This window comes from Pyrus communis, chromosome 3 (assembly GCF_963583255.1).
Source record: "Pyrus communis chromosome 3, drPyrComm1.1, whole genome shotgun sequence".
Classification (NCBI taxonomy): Eukaryota; Viridiplantae; Streptophyta; class Magnoliopsida; order Rosales; family Rosaceae; genus Pyrus; species Pyrus communis.
Genome location: NC_084805.1, coordinates 7,406,874 through 7,431,188, shown reverse-complemented (window position 1 = coordinate 7,431,188; position 24,315 = coordinate 7,406,874). Strand labels below are relative to the sequence as shown.

At 36.7% G+C, this 24,315-nt stretch overlaps 1 protein-coding gene across 1 annotated transcript; it reads right to left on the bottom strand.

The window, feature by feature from the left end:
* Positions 1-19,462: 19,462 nt before the first annotated feature.
* LOC137729175 (pseudouridine kinase) lies at positions 19,463-23,397 on the bottom strand. Its single transcript, XM_068468024.1, has 9 exons — positions 23,264-23,397; positions 23,012-23,140; positions 22,379-22,481; positions 22,148-22,195; positions 21,780-21,877; positions 21,545-21,659; positions 21,271-21,353; positions 20,293-20,845; positions 19,463-19,871 (listed from the first exon to the last, which is right to left on the bottom strand). The coding sequence occupies exons 1-9, from the start codon at positions 23,351-23,353 to the stop codon at positions 19,813-19,815; spliced, it is 1,278 nt and encodes a 425-aa protein (XP_068324125.1). The 5' UTR covers positions 23,354-23,397; the 3' UTR covers positions 19,463-19,812.
* Positions 23,398-24,315: the final 918 nt, after the last annotated feature.

Below are 24,315 nucleotides of genomic sequence, written 5' to 3'. Positions count from 1 at the left end.
TATTATCTTTTATTATTTTTCTTTAATATTTAAAACTTTCATAATTATATTTTCTATTAATTGATATAAGATTAATTTAAGATTTCAATTTTCCTTTGATCTCCTGTGTCTTCCCTTTTTCTTCTCTAATTTTCTCTCTGCCAATTCTGTGACATCCCACATCGTCCAGGGGAGTGATCCTTAAATGTATATTCCCATCCCTACCTAGCACGAGGCCTTTTGGGAGTTCACTGGCTTCGGGTTCCGTAGGAACTCCGAAGTTAAGCGAGAAGGGGGCTAGAACAATCCCATGATGGGTGACCCACTGGGAAGTTGCTCATGAGTTCCCAAAAATAAAACCGGGAGGGAATGGTACGCCCAAAGCAGACAATATCGTGCTACGGTGGTGGAGCGGGCTCGGGAAGTGATCCGCCCCGGGCCGGGATGTGAAAATTTGGTATCAGAGCCTAACCCTGGTTGTGGTGTGCCGACGAGGACGTCGGGCCCTTAAGGAGGGTGGATTGTGACATCCCACATTACCCAGGGAAGTGATCCTTAAATGTATATTCCCATCCCTACCTAGCACGAGACCTTTTGGGAGTTCACTGGCTTCGGGTTCCATAGGAACTTCGAAGTTAAGCAATAAGGGGGCTAAAGCAATCCCATGATGAGTAATCCACTGGGAAGTTGCTCATGAGTTCCCAAAAACAAAACCGTGAGGGAATGGTAAGCCCAAAGCGGACAATATCGTGCTACGGTGGTGGAGCGGGCCAGGGAAGTGATCCGCCCCTGACCGGGATGTGACAAGTGCCGGCTTCTTCCCTACTCTGTGCATTTCCTTCCTTCACAAGAATAATGGGAAAAAAAATTAAACCATCTTCTCCATCTATAATGAAATAAAATTGTGATATATATATATTCTAACACAGGCTTGATGTTTAACAAAATTTGTCTGTTCCTTTTTTTTCATTTTTTTTTCCTCTTCTCATTCTCTCTTATTTTTCTTCCCCAGTTTTCTCTGCCGTGTGCAGTCTTCTTCCCCCTCTTTATTTCCTTTCTTCATAAGAATATGGGGCAAAAACTGTTTATTAATTTTTTTTTCAATTATAAGCACAATTTCATTGCCCAACAGCTCGTCCTATTTTATATACCTCTGAGTTGTAATTTGCGTGTTTATGTTTCTCCTATAAAGGATTAGACTATTTTGTAGCAAACTCTAAATACAATCTTGCAGACTCACTCCATACTATCGAGTTGATCTTTTCACAATTTATTGGTTATCCTTCACTTTATTTTGGTTGAAGTACAACTATTTTGGTTGATTATCCATTTTTAACATGACGGTAGAAGTGTGAGAGAGAGAAGAAACTGAAGACTTCTACGGCAAAACATAAAAGTACCAAAAGGGAAAATTTGCGAAGAAAAAGAGGGAGGGGGAGAAGAAAAATATACATCAAATTAATCTCATGATGTATATTAATTAGTAGGAAAAATAATTATGAGAATTTTAAATATAAAAGAATGATAAAAGATAATATTTAAGACTTGCTATGTGACAAGTTTTGATTGGATTGTAGTGTCACTCAGCAAAATCCAATGGCAAGCAAAGCCCCACACAAGTTTTTCTCAAAGTGATAATTTTGGTTTTTTCGCTGAACATATGTATCCAATTATCTCTTTTAATTTTTTTTTTCGTTAAAAACGTTTTTTCATCCTAAAATTGAAATGATGGACGCTTATATTTTTTTTGTTTGTTTATTATTTAGTATACTTTTTGTTAGATAATTATTTTGTATACATTTCAATTTGTACATATTGTTGATTAGTGATAATGGTACGTTTATTGTTGGTTATCATATATTGGCTTTGTATTGATTAGTACGTTTATTTTTTATTTTTAGGTGTACATATCGTTGATTGGTATGTTTGGTTTTAGATTTTGATAAGTTTAGTTTTAGTTTCCAGTACATTTAGTTTTGTTCTCGTTGATTGATAGGTTTTTTTCATGATTTTGTTATGATTGTTTTTGTATACATTATGGATTGTACCATTTGGAATCATATGGGTACGATTAATATTATACATATCGTAGATTGGTACATTTACTTTTGCTCTTCAACGATGTATACTAGTACGTTTATGTCCGGTATTAGTAGGTTTGTTTTCATACATATTTTTTATTGGTACGTTTGTATTATTCTCGATGTTATTTTCTTATATGAATTACTACAAAAATTTATATATGGATTACTACAAATATCTTAAATGGTATTTTATTTCTTCATTGAAAGGGGGAAAAAAAAAAAAAGCAAACGGCAAGGTATTTATTGCTTTATAAATTGTAGATAATCATTTTTTTTTGGTATAATTATCTTTAGAGGGAATCAAAGGAGCTAGATTGTAGGAAATTTGTTTAAATATCTCTGCACTTTTTTCCTAACGTGAAGAATTTAGGCAGTGGTAAGATTTGTAATTTTGGTACAACTAAAGGATAGTTATGATAGATGAAACTCCAAATTTGTAGGAAAAATGGTTAATAAATCTCTAAAACCAACAAATGTTTAGTCTATAGAATTGAAAACTCAGGCACTTATATCAAAAAGTCCCTTGTTTATATATTTTGTATTGAGATCATAGAGCCTTCCCGGCATGTATCCGTAGAAAGGAAAGCTATGAGGTGAAGCCTTAGTACAAGGATTGTCATATAACACAAAAAGTTAAAACAAAATCTGGACTGGACTAATGACAAGGTTTGAAAGAGAGTTTAGGACAAATACATACCATCATCTGAAATTGCATGAGAGGGTGGAGAAAGCCGAGCATTTGTGATTCCAGAACTACCTAGGTTTTGTACAGACTGCTTTAAATTGATATCTGTTATAACTATATACTGGTAAACCCATAACGCGGTTATAACGAAAATTATGACAAATTTTTCTTTTGTAATTTTTAAGTTGTTAAAAAAAACATGTAGGCGGGTGAAGAAAGGGGTAAATGGGTAAAAAAAGGATAAACGGGTAAATGGTTATGGTTAAATAGGTAAATGGTTATGGTTAAATGGGTACACGCTTATGGGTATAGTTAACCGTTTATAAACGATTATGGGTATGAGTATAACCATTTATACAATTACCCAACAGGTCAACGGTTATACGGGTATGAATATAAACGATTATGGATAAATAACCGTAGTTACCAACCCGCCATAATTGTTGCCCATCCCTATCTCAAACCCAATTCAAAATGTAAACTCATCTTTACACCAATTCCCTTTATAAAATAACATCTCTAAGTGAATGTTTTTTTTCTTTTCAAAATGGCATCCTTTGCCCCTCTATAATTGCATATGCCGTGTGACAGCCCGTCCCGAATTTCTTTATTGATGGCATGAAAAGACTAAATTGCCCTTGGACGTTGTGTAATGTCATGTGGTTTTACTTTGGTTGTGGACCATTTTTGTTAAGTCCCTAATAATTTGGAACCAATTAGGAACTTAGGCTTAGGCTTTATTTTCTTTTGTTTTGGTTGGCTGCCATTTGGACCACACACTCACACCATCTCTATCTCTCCCGTTGACCTCTATCTCTCTCCTCCTTCTCGGATTTCTTCCATTCCTTTACAACCTGTACGGACAAACTTCGAAGCCAACTTTCCACGCACGAATCGAAGGTTTGAAGGTTGGTTTTGGACACCTAGCAAGCCCAGGAACTAATCCATACCAATTTCAGGATGTGAGGCCTTCGTTTTCCCGAGAAACCAAGAGCCCCGATTTGGAGTACTGTTTATGCACTCGTGATCGTGAGGTTTTCAAGGAGTTTTAAGGTTATAGGGAGCTTTAAAACGTCTTCACGAAGCTCGGGGAAGAATTTTGAAGTGTTTTGGACGTCGGGAAGCTCGAGTTCAGTGAGTTGCAAGTTTGGCCGGAATATCGTGGGTTTTTCCGGCGAGTTTCCGTCGGTTTTAGGGCTTGAAAGTGGTCAGATTTCATGAATTTTAGTGAAGAAACGAACGAGTTATAACGTTTAGACGTTTTTCCCAATTTCCGGCGATCGCAGCGGTGACTGGTGCCAAACTCCGGCGAACCAAGGAAGAAGGAGGATAATATTCCGTCAAAGTTGACAGAATATTCCGACGCCGTCAGGTAACTTTAACGGCATATTCTAAATTTTGACGAAATATTCTCTAACGCCGTTAGGGAATCTGTTAGGCGTGCCGGCACGTGGCTGCAGGTGGGGGCATGTCTGGCCGTGCCTTGGCCGGGGCGTGGCGGCGCGTGAGACGTCCAAAAATTATTTAAAAATATGGAGATGTTCGTGGTGTTGAGTATATCATGTTGGTATATTCAAACACCCCATTTGAGCAATGTATGAGAAGTTATTACCTAGTTTTGTTTATGTGCTTTAAATTAACGTTTATATAGTTGTTTCACATATAGATGAGACATATCTTCAAGACGAGCGCAGTTAATCGAGGCTTGGGGGCTACAACCCTTCCACATACTAGTGAGTGGGTTTTTGGTTTTCCGTATATACCTATATACTTGAGATTTTTCCCAGAAAATGAATATAAATGATTTTATGAAATGAAATGCCATGCCAAATATGCTTATGCTTTAAATGTGCATTATTGATTATGTATATGGTTGTTGACGCTGTGGGTGCTCAGATAAGTTCCAGGTGAGTTTATGTGTTGATAATGATGAGTTGCATTATGATGTTTATGTGAGATGTGTTGAGAGCTCATAAACCTGCACCCTGGTGTTAGTGCTCCCGCCTAGAGTTAGGGCACAGTCTTTCACATGATGTTCACCTCTCGCACCATACGCTTATCTTCGATCCAAGTTAGGTGCACAGTCCTGTCTTACAAACCACTATAGATGGTTCCGACTTGTAGGTGATCTGCGATTATTCACATAGTCTTCACGTAATCGTAGCACTTGAGCGTATTTATTTACACCCAGTCATGTCGTACAGACCACTTTAGGTGGTTCCGACTCGTGTGCAGGTATATTGGTTGAGATGTGGATTTAAGCCTTACAGGTCACATTAGGTGACTCCGGCTAGATGGATGAGCTATAGATTCAGCCGTACAGGTCACATTAGGTGACTTCGGCTGATATATCATTTGCATTGATTTATATCACCTGGCTTACATATATTGTTATGCTGAGATATTTGACGTGGCATATTGTGAATTTGGCTATTCTGAGCATGGTTGTGGAATATATTGTTATATATTATATTTTTTGAGAAATTATACAAGTTTTACGATGAGAGGTTAGAACTTTTGAGAAATGAAATGATTTTGAAAAGTTTTGTTTTTTCCCACTCACACTCTCTATTTTGCGCCCCTCCAGGTTCTAAGTAGGAGTTATCGTTAGTGGCATACGAGGATTCCAGTGGTGGTTCTGACAGATTTCACAAATGTATGATCACCTTTGGGTGTTTTTTAATTAGTACTTGTCCAGTCGGACTGCACTTAGGCTATTTACGCTCTGGTTGTGTATTTTACACTTACACTTGGACTAGCATGTTATCTTAGCTAGTACTATTAGTAGTTTGGTTTTTATTTATTCGTATTTCTCTTTATCATTTTGCTTCCGCACTATGCACATGGTTACGTCACTCGCAAGTGACGGCCAGCATGCCTTCATTTCGGTTGAGGTGTGTTATGCCGTATAGGACTAGCATTTCCATGGTTGATTTTTTTTCTTTCTGCTACCACAACCCATCCATGGATTTGAGATCCAAGAGATCATTCCATAGACTTGAATTTGCCAAGAGAATGTTATGCAAGCCAGTTCAGTCCTTTTTAAATCGAGCATTTTCATGTAGTTTATAAGAAACTTTGAAGTGACATAGGGTTGGGTGTTTTGCACTATGTTAATAAACAAATAAATAAAGGATGATGCTAGGGTTTAATTATAATATGTGGGTCTATTGATGAATTTGATTTTTATTATTAATTTCATTTTGTACTTAATAGTAATTATGGAATAGGGTAAAAAAAGCAATTAACATTTAAAATTTAAGTTGGGTATAGAAAGAAGTTATATGAGTTTAAATAAAATTTCCCTAACCAAAAAGTTCAAACAAAGGATTTTTGGTAAATTATAGAAAACTTCTTCAACTATTGGGCTAATCACAGTTTCATACCTCATTTTAAAAACATTTCAATATCCTACCTTATCTTCGAATTTATTGCAATGTCATACCTTCCATCAATTTGTCTGTCAGTTCCTCCATTAAATGCTGACGTGGCTTGAGGCGGGGCCCATTTTCTATTAAAAAATTAATTAAATATTAAAAACTAAAAAAATAAAATCATTTAATAATTTTTTTAAATAGGGGACCCACCCCTACAAACCCATCCCCCTTTCTTCCCCATCCACCCGTGTCCCTTCACCCCCAACCTTCCTTCACCACTAAAGCCAGAGCCTCCATTACCCACCTTCTTCTTCCAAAAATCCCCTTTCCCCAAAAATCCCCATCCTTCTTCTTTTTTTTTTTCTTCTTCTTCTTCTTCTTCTTCTTCTCCTTCTAAGCAACTCGACCCAAAAATCCCCTGAACCCAATAATTCCCCATCACCCCATCCTCCATCACTTGCCCGCTCGTTCATCTTCAAATATGGGGGATGGAGACCGAGAGCCTGAGATAGAGTGGACTTGAGAAACGAGAGCTCTTCCTCGATCATGCAAGTGTTAACGACGAAAATAAAGTCCAAAGGCGAGGTGTGTTTTTCGATGGGGAGGTTCTCGTCGGAGATGAAGGTGTAGTGAGGAAGGAAGTGCTTGCGATTGAAGCAGAAAGGGCAGATCCAAATCTTGGCGGCGTAATCGACGGTTAAGAAGAGGTTGAGGACGGAGCGGCAGGTGTGGCAGCGGAGGGGGTCGTAGGGGAGGGCGAGCATTGAGGGGAATGGATTGATCGGAGTGTAAATGGTGGAGATTGGGACTATGCTCAAGCAAATATGGGGTGGGTGATGGGGGAAGGGGGTGGGCTTCATCGGACCCTGATTCTTAGAGCCCATAGGATAAGAAGAAAAGAGTTAGAGGACGTAGTAATTAGTCTAGGATTTGAGGGGCATTTAGGGGTTTTTTGGGAGTTGCAGAAATGGGAAGACTTGACTAGAATTTGGCAAAGGTGGGTGGGTGAAGAAGACGATCGAGTGGGGAAAATGAGAGCGAGGGAGAGTCACGGTGGAAGTCTGGTTTTGGAGTGCAGGGAGGAAGGGTGGGGGGAGACAGGTGGGATAGGAAGCAGGTGGGTGGGTCCCATATTATTTTTATAAAAATATTTAAATAATTGTATTTTTAAATTTTTTTAATATTTAATTAAATTTTTTAATCCAGATGGATTAGGAAGTGGTCTCTGCCTCAAGCCACGTCAGCATTTAACAGAGAAATTGACAGAAAAATTGATGGAGGTATGACATTGTAACAAATTCGTAAGATGAGTTATGACATTGTAATTTTTAAAACATGAGGTATGAGATAGTGGTTCGACCTATAGTTGAGGTAGTTTTGTGTAATTTACCCAATGATTTTCTTTGTGATTTTTCTTTTCCTATTCGAAGAAACCTGCCAGAGTTGGGTTTCATCATAAAACTAAGAGAAATTTTATTTGTACTCATATATTTATATTATTTTCAATTAAACAATCAAAATCTCTTTAAACCTAATTTTACAACCTAAACTACCCCTATAAACGCAATTCAATATAGATGTTAACTTATATTTATATTCATTTAAAAAATAAAGTAAAAAATCAAAATCAAAGCATTATTTCCTCTGACGTTCTCTCCTTCCAATAGTTGTTTTTTATGGAGTTTTGATCATCCTCTACAATGTTGCTCGATAATCTCTAGTTGTCTTGCTTGATGATGTATGTTGCATATGAATTTGAGTTTTTTTTTTATGTTTTAGATGATATAAAGACTTTTATAAGTTATAACCTATAAGCATATATGGGTTATAGGTGAAATGACAGGAAGTCTTTTCTTTCTTTTCTCCCTTTTCTTGTAACAAGTAATGTTCTTTGGGGAATAAAATTGCAAATTAAAACCAAGATGAAGGTACAATCACATAATTTAAATCGAGGGACAAATGAAAACAGGGGAATATAAACGTTGATATATATACATAAAATTTTTTATCATCTTTTTGAATTTTAGAAGAACTGGCAAAGAAAATTAACCAAAAGAAGGCGGTGCAATGAAGAAAGTGAAAGTGGTGGTGTAATGAAGAGAGTTAGAGTGTGGGTGAAGTGAAGAATCAAATGAAAAGAGATGGGAAGAATGTGAAAACAATGAAACAAAGTATGTAGCAGTTGTTATCCAATAAAAAAAAAGCAGAATGTCATGATTATGTTATGTAAATTAAGTAGAAGACTTGGTAAATAGTGTCCAAAATGAACAAGAAAAGACTTGGAAAATTATACCGCCCGCAACAATCATAACGTTAGTATATAACATATAAACCAATAATTTAACTCTTGCGTAAACTAATTCATGCCTTAGTTAGAGGATTCAAAACTTCAAAATTAACGTTTATCCGTCAAAAAGAGCTTGTTTTTCTCTATGAGAGTGTCTTGGGATTTTTGCCATAGCAGAACGAAGGAGAAAAATTACGTGATGGTTAGGGTTTCACTGTTGGGTGTGGGTTTATAGATAAATCTTATTTTTCTTGTTAATTTTATTTTGTACTTGATGATAATTATGCAATAATAATAAAGACGTTTCACATTTAAAATTGAAGTTGGGGGTAGAAAGAGGTTAGATGGGTTCAAAATTCAAATAAATTTTCCCTGAAACTAATTGGTAATATAGGGAGTAACTCAACTACTAACAGTAGTGGAGCCAGAAATAACCGAGGGGAGGGGCGAATTTAAAAGAGGCAACTTGGTATCTACGTTGCATTGGATATAGACACGGACACGGAAATATGATACAACACATGAATACGTCATTGGCGAGAATCGAACCTAAGACTTCTCACTTACAAGTGAAGAGGAATACCACTAGACTATAAACAGAAAATAAGTGAGAGAATGTGAGAGCGGGGAAAGAGGGAAAGCGATTTATTTTTATTTTTTAATTTTTTAAAATTAGAGATGTTAAAATCACATGTAGATGAGGCTTAAACAAAAAAAACTATTCACTAAAAACAGTAAAATTTTGTTTTGTGAAATTACGTTACTCCCCTTAACTTTTCTAATGTGATAGAAGACTAAATAATCTTTTCACTTTCAATTGAAGAATCTATAAATTTCCCAACTTTTTCAATCCACCTTATTTTACCGTGATGACGAAGGTTGCCCTTAGTATTAACAATGGCGGTGATATGCTCTGGACTCATTTTGTTTCCCAGTAAACACAATCCTAAACCCAACAAAATATAATGTAAAATTAAATTATGAATTCATCAGCAAGCAGATAGAAAATCTATTCAAATGCTCAAAAAATTAATATAATTACGAACTTCCCCATCCAAAGATCATAGAGAGAGATACTATAAATTGACATTGTTGGTAGCCAAATATCGAAAACTATAAATCAATAGACAGTTCTTTAAGAAAGAGCATTACAAACAATAAATGTCAAGGCCAGTGCACACAACTACCCCAGTCCATTGAGGCATTTTCTTAAGAACTTGGGGGCAAAGACGGACCATAGCCTTCATTTCCATTTATTTTTCCTAAATTTAAGAAATATATATATCTAAACTACAAATCTACAGTGTTTGTCTCGATTTCATCACTATTAATGTCAATGCTGGAAAGAAAAAAATACTATTCAAATTATTTATGCAAAAATAAATCAAAGAGAGCAACTAAATTCATGGTTCTTTAGATACATACATAGAGAAAGAGGGGGAGAGAGAAATAAAGATAGATAGATAGATAGATAGAGAGATTGACGAATCGTGAGTTTGGCAAGCTAGAACGAAGAAGGCGTAGTCAAAAAGGTGTGACTGCAATCGATATTTGAGTTGCTTGATGGGTAGAACAAGAAGAAGAAAAAGAAGAAGAAAGAAGTCATAAAGGTGTGATTGCAATTGGTATGTGAGATGCTTGATGGGAAGAAGAAGAAGAAGTTAATATTTGAGATGCTTGATAGGGAGAAGTTGTGACTGCAATTGATATTTGAGATGCTTATGATTGTCCACAACGCATGAATCCTACATATGGCAACAAGAATGGTCCCTCTGCAATGTGTGCTAATAATTCTTCTGCAACACTTACTTGGCGATTGGATTCTGGTGTTAGTCACATATGACTAATTCCATCGAAAATTTGCAAAATTCGAAGGCCTATTCTGGACTTGAGCAAGTCTTCATTAGTGATGGCAAAGGTTTGCCTATTCTATATTCTGGTTCATCTACAATTTCTACCCTTGCATGTGCCTTATTTAAATCAAAATTTTATTTCTGCAAATTAGTTTAGTCTTGATAATTGGTGTTCAATTCATCTATATCATTTTCACTTTAATGTGAAGGATCTTTTTTCGGAGATGATGCTCTTTAAAGGCCCTGTGAGGAATGGATTTTATCATTTCTTTACTTCTCTACCTAATAATGGACATCATCATATCTATGCTGCATCCACTAAAGCATTTTCAGAGGTTTGGCATCAGAGATGAGGTCATCCTTCTTTCAAGATTCTAAATAAACTGACTTATAAGTCATGTATTCCTGTAAGTACTTGTATTGTGAAGTCTTTCTGTTCTAGTTGTGCATTGAGAAAAAAACTCCAAGCTTTCTTTTGTATCTGTTTTCAGTACAACATGTAAACTTCTAGAATTGTTGCATACGGATGTATGAGCGCCGTCATCTATTTCCTTTGTCATTGGTTATAGGTACTATATCATCTTTCTAGATGATTACACCAAATATTGTTGGTTCTTTCCTCTTAAGTGTAAATTAGAGACGTTTACTACTTTTGTGCATTTCAAATTTGTTGTTGAGAATATGTTGAGAAATAAGATTGCTGCAATTCGTTCTGATTCTGGTGGGGAGTTTGTAAATTATACAATGTCTTAATTTTTGAAAGATCATGGCACCCTCAAACACCAAAACAAAATGAGTGTGATGAGTGCAAACATAGATACTTAGTGGAGACTACTAGGACTCTTTTAGCAGCTTCTGGGGTTCCTCATGTTTCTTGGGTAGAAATCTTCTCTATTGCCATATATATGATTAACACGATGCCTACAATGTCCAGTAGTTCTCGTTGGGAATCTCTTTTCAGGAAATCACCAGATTACTCAACGTTTAGAGTGTTTGGGTACAATTGCTTTCCCTGATTGAAACCTTATACCACATCAAAGCTAGAACTTAAGAGCAAATCATGTGTCTTTATAGGTTACAACTTGAATCCCAGAGGTTATGGATGTCTTGATCCTTAAACCAAAAGGACCTACATATCTAGGCATGTAGTTTTTGATGAATACACATTCCCATTTAAGTAGTTCAGTCCCTTAGGTTCTGTACATGATCAACCTCCCGCCTATATTCCCAGTTCTATTCCCGTTGCATTAATCTTTCCTTATGGTACTTCTCCAAATCAATCTGTGTCATCACATCAATCATTTGCATCACATCCAATCCTACAACAATCTTCTAGACCACAGCCTATGTCCTCAGAATCCAATTATATTCATACATCACCTTGACTAGATCCCATACAACCTTCTAACATCCATCTTATGCAAACCAGATCAAAAGATGGTATTTTTAAACCTAAAGCATTCACAACCACAAAGCATCGTATAACACAACATCTCAATGAGGATTATGTACCATCCACTTACCTCCAAGCCTCCAAACATGCTCATTGGAGGCAGAAAATGCAAGAGAATCTAGTAGGCTGCAAGTAGGTTTTCCGAATTAAAAAGAAACTTGATGGGACTATTGATAGGTATAAAGCTCGTTTAATTGCAAATGGTTTTCATCGACTATACATAAACCTTTAGCCTTGTTGCTAAACCAATCACTATCAGGTTTTTGTTACATTGGTATTTCAACATGATTGGTTCTTGACCTAATTAGATGTCAGTAATGCCTTTTTACATGGCAATCTCTTAGAAAATGTCTTCATGAAGCAACCATCTGGTTTTGAATATTTAACCAAGTCCAGTCATGTATGTTAGTTGCATAAATCCTTCTATAGTCTGAAGCAAACTCCCAAAAGCTTGGTATGAGAAATTATATACTGCTCTTCATTCTCTTGGTTTTACAGGTTCTCAGAATGATCACTCTTTGTTTGTCAAAAGGGATCCCTCACTGGTTTTTGTTCTAGTCTATGTGGATAACATTATTGTGGATGGACCTTCTACTCAAGCTTGTCAAAACACTATTCTCAACTCAGTATTATGTTTTCTATTAAAGATCTTGAACCACTACGTTACTTTCTTGGTCGAAGTCAAGAGGTCTTCAAAAGGAATTTTCATATCCCAGACCAAGTACATTCTGGATCTTCTCAAGAAAGGAAAAATGGATGGTGCCAAGCCCTGTTCAACTCCACTCAGTACTTTCAAATTGGATCACACTTCCAAATTGGATCACTCAAGTCCTTTGCTTTCAAATCCTACAAAATATAGGTTATTCGTTAGTGGGCTTGCAATATCTTACATAGACTATACCTGATTTGTCTTTTGCAATTATCTTGTATGTCAATTCATGCATAAACCAAGGGAATCTCACTTCCAAGTAGTCAAGAGGATCCTCATACATCTCAAAAGGTTTTTGGTAGGGTGGGCACTTGGAACCGAAAACCAAAACCGAAACACGAATCGAATCGAACCGCATCGAACTGTTTGGTTTTGCGGTTTTGAAACGATTTCGGTTTCAAAATTGAACCATGGCAAAGAAAACAGTTTGGTTTCGGTTTTGGGTTTTCAAAATTGCACCAAAACCGAAACCACACCATATAATAAATAAATGTTATATTTTAAACTTTTAATTACTTCAACTAGGTTATAGGTTTGGTTTTGCAGTTTTGGGTTTGCACTTCGACTCCTGAATCCTGACTGCTTCTGCTTGCATTTCTGCCTCTGCCTTTGCGACCTGGTTGCCTCTGCTTGCATCTCTACCCCTGCAACCTGGCTGCTGCCTCTGCCTCTTCCTCTGCGACCTGGCTGCTTCTGCTTGCATCTCTACCTCTGCCTCTATGACTGCGACTGCGACTGCGACCTCAACTTTGCAAATCACTCCCTTTGTGACTGCCTGCTTACATCTTTGCCTTTGCAACTGTGACCTCACTGAGTCACTGCTTGCCTTGCATCCCCAGATCCCCTTCATTTACAAGCCCTAATCTCTGCAAATCAAAAGCTCTGCAAAACAGACTTGGCAAATCATTCACCTGCTCTTCGTTCCAACTAATATGGTAAGAACTTAGAACTTGTATCATTCATCAATTTAATCTGTTTTTATGTTGATCTATATATATAGCTAGTTTTGAGATATTAGATTAAGCAACTATTTAGCTGAGGGCGTTGTATTTAGTATTACATTTGCATAATCTCCTTATGGTTTGCATTTTATTTTTTGTTTTGTTTCAATCTATTTTATTAGTTTTGGACCTTTTAATTTGTTTTCAGGTGATTCCTTTCTCATGGATTATTTTTTGTGGATTTTCATATGCATATTATGCTAAAATTTTGATGTAATGTTCTTTAGATCTCTGTTAATGTTTTCGTTTGCAAACATGGTCGGTTGTGAAAGACAATATTTCTTTTTGTGTTTTAAAATGAAATAGAATATGCTTTGTGTCAATTTTATGATCTGAGTTACTTGTCGAACCAGGTTATTTCGGGTTTGATGTGTTTGAATTTGTTCTGGGAGTATTCGAGTAGTTAGAAACTGAAACCCCTTTCAATTCGTATAAGCCAAATTTGTTAAATCAAATATATCTATATCATATCCCCATTTATTTCTTAGTTATTTGTCTCAAAAAGAAGTTTGGGTCTTGAAAGATAATTTTTGAATTTATGCTTCCATTTTCCAAATAAAATCTTCAATTCAGAGTGCTGGTTAGACATTATAATTTGGATCAGATTTAGGCTTTTTTTTCTTTGTCGTTCTTTAATACAGTGATACCTCGAGTTTTTGTTTCAATTTCCATTAAGGTTATAATGTTTTGGTTTGCTGGGGAATAGTAATTATTTCTTAACTCAAAAGAAAATTAATGAGAAACCATGTAGTCCTTTTATTTGGTTTGTCATGGATGTGTTCTTTGTCTTCTGTGAACATCTTATTGTTTCTGGTTATGTTTTTATTTGCTCGAGCTTGCTTGATTTGGCTGCTTATAGAACATCTGAGGAGGGAACACTTAGTTTTTTAAACGGTCTGATAATGATAACTGATTTGCTGAGGATGTATGATTTTTTTTTTTCTTCTTTGAAGTGAGAGAGCTGATACTTATCTCAAATTCCCATTTGGGGATTTTTGTTGTATGATTCTTCTTGGTTGGTCTTTTATCTTGTTTCTTTTGTTTTATTGGTTCGGTGTCAATTTGTGACTTTTTACTTTAGGATTATAGAAAGCCCATGGTCTGCTTCGGTCAAGCTTCTCATGTGAATGACAGTGGCTTTAAGACCATGTCCAGTGGTAGGCCAAAAGCCAAAGATATAAGCCTTAGACCCTAAATGCTTGTGTAGTGTGTTGTAGATTCTGTGCATTCCATTCATATAAGATAATGAGCATTTCATATTTTATTTCAGTCAAGATATGAAGAATCCAGCAAGCATAGTGGGATTGGTTACTCTTGTATAGGGGACTCCCTTGAGAAGCCGGAGGACAAGGCAATATAAATTGACTCGGATTGAAGCCCTGAAAATGATGGCGAAGAATCTAAGGGCGAAGATGAAAAAGTAAGTAACTTTGATTCAAGATAACGTAGCTGGGTTTGGGATCATTTTACAACATATTATGTGATGAAAAAATAGTCGAAAATCAATGAAAAGGGGGAGAAATATTTGGCCGAAGTAAAACTTAGGAGAGCAAAATGTAATTATTGCCTAAAACAGAGCAGTGTAGGTGACTATGCAGCTGAACCGAGAGTTAATGGCACCACAAGCATGAGACACCACATTGAAAGATATTGTAAATTTTACCAAGGGGATAGAAGTAAAAAGCAAAAAGTTTTGGTTGGGGATAAAAGTAAAGGTAACAATCTGGTTGCTGTTGGATTTTCACAAGAGAGTGTGTTAGAAGCATGTGTCAAGATGGTAGTCATAGATGAGATGCCATTTAGTACAGTTGATAAAATGAGGTTTCAGCTTTTTTGTGTTGTTGGTATTCCATTGTTTAAAGTGCCTTCTAGAAGAACTCTTGTCAGAACTTTTCTCAACATGTCTAATGAATCGAAAGCTTATTTGAAGAAAACCTTAGGTACCGTTTGGTACGTGGGACGGGATGGAATAGAGTGGGACAAGGCGTTCCGTCCCACGTTTGGTGCGCCTAAAACGGGTGGAACGAGCTGTTCCACGGGACGAGTTTTGGGTGAATTTTCGTTCCACCTCACCGCCCTGGAACGACTCGTTCCACATCCGTGGAACGCAAAATTATAACCTCTTCGTCTCCTTCTTCTTCCTCCTTGTTTCCATCCAAGGGCATCTTTGCTCTCGCTCCGTTCCTTTCCGTCCTGTCCCGTCCCGTCCCATCCCATTTCGTTCCGTCCCGTCCCGTCTGCATACCAAACGATGCCTAAGTGCCCATAGAATTTGTCTCACTACCAACACTTGGACAAGCACACCAAACACCAATTATATGGTTCTTACTGCACATTTGATTGATCATGAATGGAATATGCATAAGAGGATCATAAACTTTTGTGTTATTCCTAACCATTATGGAACCACAATTGCAAAGTTAATTGAAAGTTGCTTGTTGGAATGGGGGATAAACAAAGTTATGACAATCACAGTGGACAATGCTTCCGCAAATAAAGTTGCTTTGGATCAACTTATGACGAAAATGAATAGGTGGGAAAATTCACAAGCTATTCTAAGTGGCAAGTATTTACATGTGAGATGCATCGCTCACATAACCAACATAACTGTGAGTCATGGGATAAAAAGGCTAAATAATGGTTTATTAGCTATAAGAAATTGTGTGAGGTTCGTGAGGAGCTCTCCACAAAGATTGGAGCTTTTTAGGTAAGCCGTGAATAGGGTGAAATTGACGTGCAAAACAACGGTTTGCCTTGATTGCCCTACTCGGTGAAATTCTATATTTGTTATGTTGGATGTAGCCTTGAAATTTAAGAAGGCCTTTGCTACAATGGCGGAGGATGAAGCAAGTTCCTTATTGGCTTACTTTAAGGAAGTTGAAGATGAAAAAGATGAAGATGGTGTGATTATTGTTTGCTAAACCAAGGGGAGGAAAAGGGTTGGACCACCAACGGAAAAAGATTGGTCTAAGGCAGAGGTTTTTGTCAAGTTTTTATGGATGTTTTTTGATGTGACTTTTAGGGAGAGTGCTTCTACACATTCCACGGTTCATACCCGCCTCCATGATGTCATAAAAGTGGAGACCGCCATCAATAACTTGGAATCCCGAGCCAACATGCAAGTGGGTTTACTATCGGAGCAATTATTGAAGGCAATGACATCCAGTATGAGATCAAAATATGAAAAATATTTTGACACATACCATGAATTGAACCGTCTTATTGTGATTGGACATGTTTTAGATCCGAGGTTCAAGTTGAGGCATGTCACACAACTCTTTAGAAAGAAACTTTCAGACATTGAGGCACAATTGAAAACTGAAGAAATAAAAAATATATTGCTTGCCCTTTATATGAATATGTTCCTAATGTTGAAGGTGGAAAATACATGAAGAAATCGGAAAATTTACAATCACAACCTTCTTCTACCTCATCTAATGTGGCTATGACAGAAGATGATCTAATTGATGAATGGATGCATTTTGTTGAAGATAGTGATGAGAAAGTGGTGGGAGATGAGGTGGATTCTTATTTGTTTGATCCCTTGGTACAAATTACAAAAGAGGAGTCTACAAAGTATTTTAACATTCTCCTATGGTAGAAGGTAAATGCTAACAAGTATCCTATCTTGGCCGTAATTGCAAAAGATATTCTTGCAATTCAAGTTTCGACCGTGGCATCGGAGAGTGCTTTTAGCATCGGTGGTCGAGTGATTTCGGATTTTAGGAGTTCTTTAACTCCTAAATCGGTGGATGCCTTGATATGCATGCAAAATTGGTTGATGGGTGATAATATTATTACTTTGGACGATGATGCACCTTCAATTGACCACATTGAGTTCTATGAAAGTATTGAATCGGGTAAGTATATCATTTGAAGTAAAAGAACTTTCTTCGTTTTTTTTTTTTTTCAACTAAACATCAATTATATTTTTTTTGTTTTGTATTGTGTAGAGTTGGCCAAATTGACTTCAAGCATTGCCTCTCTTACTCTTGATCAACAACCACAACAAGCTCCAAAGCAATCTCAAGGTTCTAATTCACAAGAGTCTCCCCTTATGCGTTTACAAGGTGCAAGGTCTTCACAAGCTCAAAGGCCTCCTAAACCTTCAAAGAATAAGTGTCCAAAAGGAAAAGGAAAGACAAAGGTTTGAAACTTGAAACGATGCAAAGTAAGTTGAAAACCAAGACTTTGTTGAATTCCATGAACCATTTATTTTTTTGGTTGTACTAATGCCATAAGGCATTTGACATTGAACTTTGTTTGAAACTTTGAAGTTTGAACTTTAGTTGTATTATGGCAAACTTAACTTTTCAATTGGGTTGTAGTAAAGTATTGTGATTGGTGATCAAGTTGAATGTTAGTAGATGTGATGCGTTTTTGTGCAGTTTTGTGCAGTTTTTTTGGTGCAGTTTTGTGCAGTTTTTTGGTTCAGTTTTGGTGCAGTTTTGGTGCAGTTTTTTGGTGCAGTTTTGGTGCAGTTTAGCTGCTGTTTTTTGTGCAGTTTTTTGCTGCAGTTTCAATGCAGTTTTTTGCTGCATTTTTGGTGCAGTTTTTCGTGTTGTTTTGCTGCAGTTTTTCTGCGTTTTTTATGCAGTTTGGCTGCATTTTTTTGGCAGTTTTGCCGCTGTTTTTTGCTGCATTGTTGTTGCTGTTTTTGGTGCAATTTTGCTGCATATTCATTAATTAATATACAAGGAAAATAAGACCGTCTTATGCATAAATATGTGTATATTTTAAATTGTACATTTTTTTCTCAAAAACCAAACTGAAACCATTTGAAACTGCACTGAACCAAACCAAACGGTTTGGTTTCATTTCGGTTTTGGCTTCAAAACCGCACCGCAAAAAGTTTCGATTTCGGTTGCGGTTTCACTCAAAACCGCACCGAACCGCACCGCGCCCACCCCTAGTTTTTGGCTTTCTAAAAGTTCAACACCACTGAGCATAAATGCCTTTTCAGATGCTGAATGGGCAAGTTGTTCACTTGATAGGAAATCAACGTGATGGGTTTATGTATTCTTGGGTAACTCTCTTGTAAAAGATAGAACTTAGCTTTGGTTAATTCTGTTGTAATATGTTGTTAGTTGCTGTGATTAGTTAGGCTAAGTTTGTTATGGTAGTTCGGCTGAGTTGGTAGCACAAGTGTGTGAGTCAAGCCCATGTAAACTTATTATTCTTTAAATCATTGAAAAGATATTTTCTCAATAATTTCCAGCAGCAAAGATCCCAAAAGTGACATTTGAACTTTAAATCTATCTAGAGCATGTGTGGTACAATTTACAAGATTTGACAATGAAAGCCGAACAATAATTCTAGACGTCACACATTTCAATTTCAGTGTTTTTCTCAAATTGTTTTGTACTTTGTTTTTCTCAATTTCAGTGATTTAAACACCTAAATCGTGTTCTGTTTTTTATCATGTTAATTCAAAGAATGATTTTTCCGTCCTATTAGTTTTCTGCTTTCTGGGGGTGAGTTTCCCATATTATTCTAGTACGGCACCATTCCTTTATATTTTTTTTTCAGTCTTCTCTCAGAGAATTCTTAATATTTCAGCTTTGGTTTTGTGGTTCTCTGAAGATTTAGAACTGACTTGTATGAGCACACTGAGCATTGTTTATGTTCTGTGGTCTTATCGTTTCTGATCTAAAATTTGATGATTTCTGGCATAGACGCTACCCATTCCTAGGGCTAAGGGCTAGGAGTACATTTGATGCAGAAGTTAGGCCACTTCAATTTGTCTCTTTTTGGTCGGATTTGAAATTCCCTCCTCATAAATTATAAAATAGAGTATCGCATTGCACAAAAATAAAACGAAAAAATCATTGAGGTGTTATAAATTAAATGCAACACTAAAATCTCAATTTCTTGAGCGCCACATTGGAACGTGAAAGCCAGCTAACATCCCATCGTACAAGATTATACGCCTCCTGACCGTCTTATTAGTGTACAACTGAACAATATTTTTTACACTAAGAGAGAGAGGGTAGGCTTAGCCTCACAATGGACCAGCAATAATATAATGGGCTAGCAATAATATGGTTGAACTTCGCTTTTGGCGAGAATCGAACCTAAGACCTCTCACTTACAAGTGAAGAGGAATACTACTAGACCGTAGTACCAAGTGGCTGGTTTCACGTTGAGTTCAGAGAAATTTCCAATTACTCACACAAACCATAAGCATTGCTTCTTCATTAATTATTTTTCATCAGTAAACAACTCCAGTAGCTCATAAACTCAAATGCATGACATTACAAGACAACAAAGACTCACGTTTGTTTCTCAAGTGGAAATTTCCATCTGACATTGTTCTCAACCGAAATTTTCCATCTGATATGCAAAATTCAACCAATTCAACTCTTGATTCACAATTCCACGGTTTTAAAGCACTGATTGATGGAACACAACTTTTGCAGCCGAGTATACCAACTTTGCATCATCTGCATCCAAACAAATTGTATAACAATCAGTATATACAGCCTCGCATCAAATAATTGAACCTCTTTCAGTCATGCAAAACTGCCAAAAGTTAAATGTGTTTTTTTTCTTTTCTGAAATCCCATTACACGACATCATTTGGATGAATCTCAGAAACGGGTTCACAAATTTGTTTTCCAACTTATTTATAACGAGATATATCATCTGTCTGTCATGTGAATGTGGTAGCTAAGATCTCAAGCATCACATGGATAACTGCGGTGATTTCATGGTAGCTCGAAATTCTGAAATTAGGCCACCTTATTGTCTTAAGCTTCCCAGCAAACATGTAAACTGAATGCGATGGGAAAAAATATGAACGCCAATCCATTTTGAAACACACATTATTTACTCTGTATGCAAAATACAGCTTCAAACTCGTACCTGCTATTGCAGCCAGATTAAGTACACGAGGCACATTGGTCTCTGCCTCAACTGCAGCTTTGGAAGCTGCAATACCAACTGCTAGACTTTGCATGACATCTAAACCTGCACAAATGGAAGCAACAGTCCCCCCAACCAAGCAATCGCCAGCTCCTGTAAGCCTTACCACCGATGCAGGAAGTGCAGGAAATTGCACAGCAAAGAGAAACGAGCTTTTGTCAGAATCTAAAGGATTTGAGAACGCATTTGATGGACAACTTGCAGTCACAGTGTTAAACAATTCCGCATTGGAAGCATTTGGTTTGTTTCCCTTGCAAACAGTTCTCATGAAGCTTGGCCCTCCTTTAGAGCATAAGAACACTCCATCTGAACCAACGGTCACAAAAACTATTTTGATACCTTTCTCTAGCAAAACCCAGACCGCGGGTTTTAGCATATGGAACAAAGTTTCGGTTGAGCATTGATCCCTTTCAATTGGAGAAAACACATTTCCACCGGATAAAGCATTTGCCATGGCAACAAGTTCATCCTCGTTGGGTGAAGCAAAACTTACCTGTACCAAATGATCAGCATGTTAGCCGTTGATGAGGAAAAAAAGCAACTCTGGAAATATAAAGATTACACTTGGACCAAGCATAAAATCTGTTTTTATTATTTAACCTTAAATAACTGTATGCATGTTTTGATAAAAGATGCCAAGGGGGTTGGATCCAATTACCCTACAAACAGCATGTTTATACAATGAGATCATCTCTCTGAAATTTTGTTGAGATTAAATCCTGTACAAATGAAGAGAGGGGGAAATGCGGATCAGGACCCTTTCTTCCATACCGCACCTCCCAGCAAGAAAAATAGACTAAAACGGTATAACACTGCGGACTAGAAAAAGGGAGTAACCAATCCCAAAATGAGCTGGATATAACATTTAAGAACATTAATTGCTAAATGTGAATGTAAGTGCAAAAGCATAACACTCACATACTTGGAAATTGAATTGATTCTTCTAGATTTTGTTACCGATACAGGCTCAAACCACACTGGAATTTTAGATTCTGCTGCCACTGAAAGAAACCCAAATTAAGAGAGAAGATAAACATTTGGAATAAAAGAACAAAAAAATTTGTAATTACTTTTGAGCCAAGAAATGAACCAATGATAACAGCATACATATATATACATGTATGTATATTGTATATCAAATGAGTATGTATGTGTGGGTGTGTGTTTTGTGTGTACAAGATGGTAGAATTACATTGGCAAGAAGCTTTTAGAGCAGAAAGATTCAGGTTTGCATCAATCATCAACACTGGAGCAGAGCGTATACTGTATTTAAACTGTTGGATCCACTCGGGCGTCAGAAACTTTTCCTGTGCCATGGTCATCATGTAAGCAAAACAGCTTCTTGTAGAATTTATAAACTTTTCTCTACTTTTCCAATTTGACCGTTGTCATAAATAAGCAACTTATTTAATTGAAATTGTACTTACGAGAGCTTCTACACTCGCAACACCAGCGGCCACCTCCCCATTAACATCAAGTACGTTGCACACAACAGGAGTCTCAACATTTTGGTGCCTCAAAATGCCTACTCCAAAACCATCATTACAAATTAACATACTACTAGGAACTGTAAACATATTTTTTATCACTTCAAGATGAAGAAAAAAAGGCACAAAAACTTGATTGTAGTTTATCCCTATGAGACATGCACACACGCACACACACCGGAAGATAAGTCAAACTGGCTATATAAAATATTAAAAAAAAAAAAAAAAAAAATCTTTGCAACCTAGAGTTATTACTATATCAAAAGTCAGTGTAGGTGAAAGATAAAATTTCAAACATAATAGATGACCTTCCATAGATAGCCCAGAAGACTTCCAGTGCTCCAACAATAAGTTTCCTAGTAACATAGAAGCTGTCAGTTTCACAAGTCACGTGCTGAACAAAAATCTTGATTATGGTGCAAATATAAAGTTCAGAGAAACGGTCACAGCCTCTGGTTCAGGACGAGACCTACATGTCTTGTACTGAGATTGGAAAACCATGATTGTAATGTCAAATAAAAAAAAGGTTAGAAGATCACCTGCCATGTCAAGGCCCAAGGCGCTTATCATGAAGGGCTTAGCTCCTAGCTTTGACATGCACTCGGCAACATTCCTTGCTACCCCTCCTACTACATAGCTGACCTGAACAGATAATTCCCACAGGTAAGCATTGGCAAATAAGTATATCTAGTAAAAGCACTAATCTTTCCAAATTCTAGACATGCCAGAAACCGTCTCTATGTTAGCAGGGGAAAAAAATTACTTGATCCTTTAAAGCTACAATTGGGAAAACTAGGAATTCGGGTATAGAATTTCGAAGGGTTAAAATACTCAATCAAACACAAATGAAAACTTCCCTTCCCCCTTGAGCATTGATCATTTTATAAGCACAAGGCCATATTTTCACCACAGTGCCCTAGCTAACCGACATAACTCATGTCTACTGGTCATTTTACATTCAAAAGGAAGGGACTTGCAGCACAAAATCCTTTTCATTACTTCAAGTTCTTTAATAAAAGTGGAATCTCAAATACCAACCAATGTAGTTTACCAGACACAAATAAGAAGACAATGTTCAATACCCGATTCAAATTCACACAAACGAAAACACTTAATATGAAAAATAAATTCAAATAAAAATTTGTGGGAAGTAAAGTTAAACTAACAAATACCTTGCCAGGAGTGGTGGTTCTGGGATTTGAAGGGATGGAAGGTGTGGCATGAATGTCCAACACCATGCCTCCTATCACCACAGCCTCTGACCCTTCACTTTCCGATTTCCCATTACTTAATAACACCGCCTACCAATTATAATTCATCAAATACAGCATTCTTTTGGGGGTTTTTTTTTTTCAGTTTTTCAGCAAATTCAGCAAAATACAACCCAAAAACTAAAAGTAAATAAAAAAGGAATTCAATCCTACCTGTTGAAGGCCATGGTTAGGTTGAGGAGGTTGCAATAGAAGGTGACGAGAAATTGAATCCAGTCGCCTCACTGCACTGCTTTCCTCCATTGTTGCTGTGTAGGTGTTATCTCCAGGCGACTCCGTAGTGGGACTTCCACTGATAACAATTCTTTCGGCTGACATTTTAAGAAGCTCAAGTTTAGTTAAAAGCCCAAACAATTTGGGCCCAGCTTTGTGCATGGGCTATGTTTTCTGTTGTCCCGACTCTTTTCGAGAGTTGCTATGAACCCATAGAATTTAGTCGCTACACCAAGTACCCAAAATTTGTTCTTTTTGCCCTTTTAAGTTTTTGACTCTGCCACTTAATACTACGATCTAGTGGTATTCTTCTTTACTTATGAGTAAGAGATATTAGGTTCGATTCTCGCCAAAGGCAATCGATGCCCTCTTCTACCACGGTTGGCCCACTAAGCTAGGGGCAATCGATGCCCTCGTCGCAACTTTAAAGATGTAGTTTTAGTTTTACAATGTGATAAGTTTCGGTATCTAATTGTTATGATCAACTAATTTTGTGGCTTAACCTTAGTCTTTCATTGCTTAGTGCAATTTATTTTGTTGTATTAAAAATAGGATAATACTGACATTCTTCTCTTGCGAATAACATATTTTGACTGTACAAATTTTATAATCCAGAACCGTTTAATTTTTTTTTTATTCTTCATTTGAAGATCACCCTAAAAAAATCATTTCAATTGGAGTGATTTAGTCATTTAAATGTATAAAAAAAATTGACGGTGTAGAGATGGTCTTCAAATTAAGATTAATTAGTAGAACGGTTCAGATCTTTAATTTTATTCCATCATTATATGTTATTTGCAAATTGAATATGTGCATCCCCACAATGCAAGTATTATCCTTGAAAATAAAGGTGCCATATTTGAGAAGTTATGGAAAGATTTGATGATTAGTGTAGTGGGTAATTAACCAAAGAAAATATGTAATTGGCAAATTTGGGCTTTAGACAATAACGAAGGGTAAATTTGGGTCAGGCTCAATTAGATCAAGCCTAA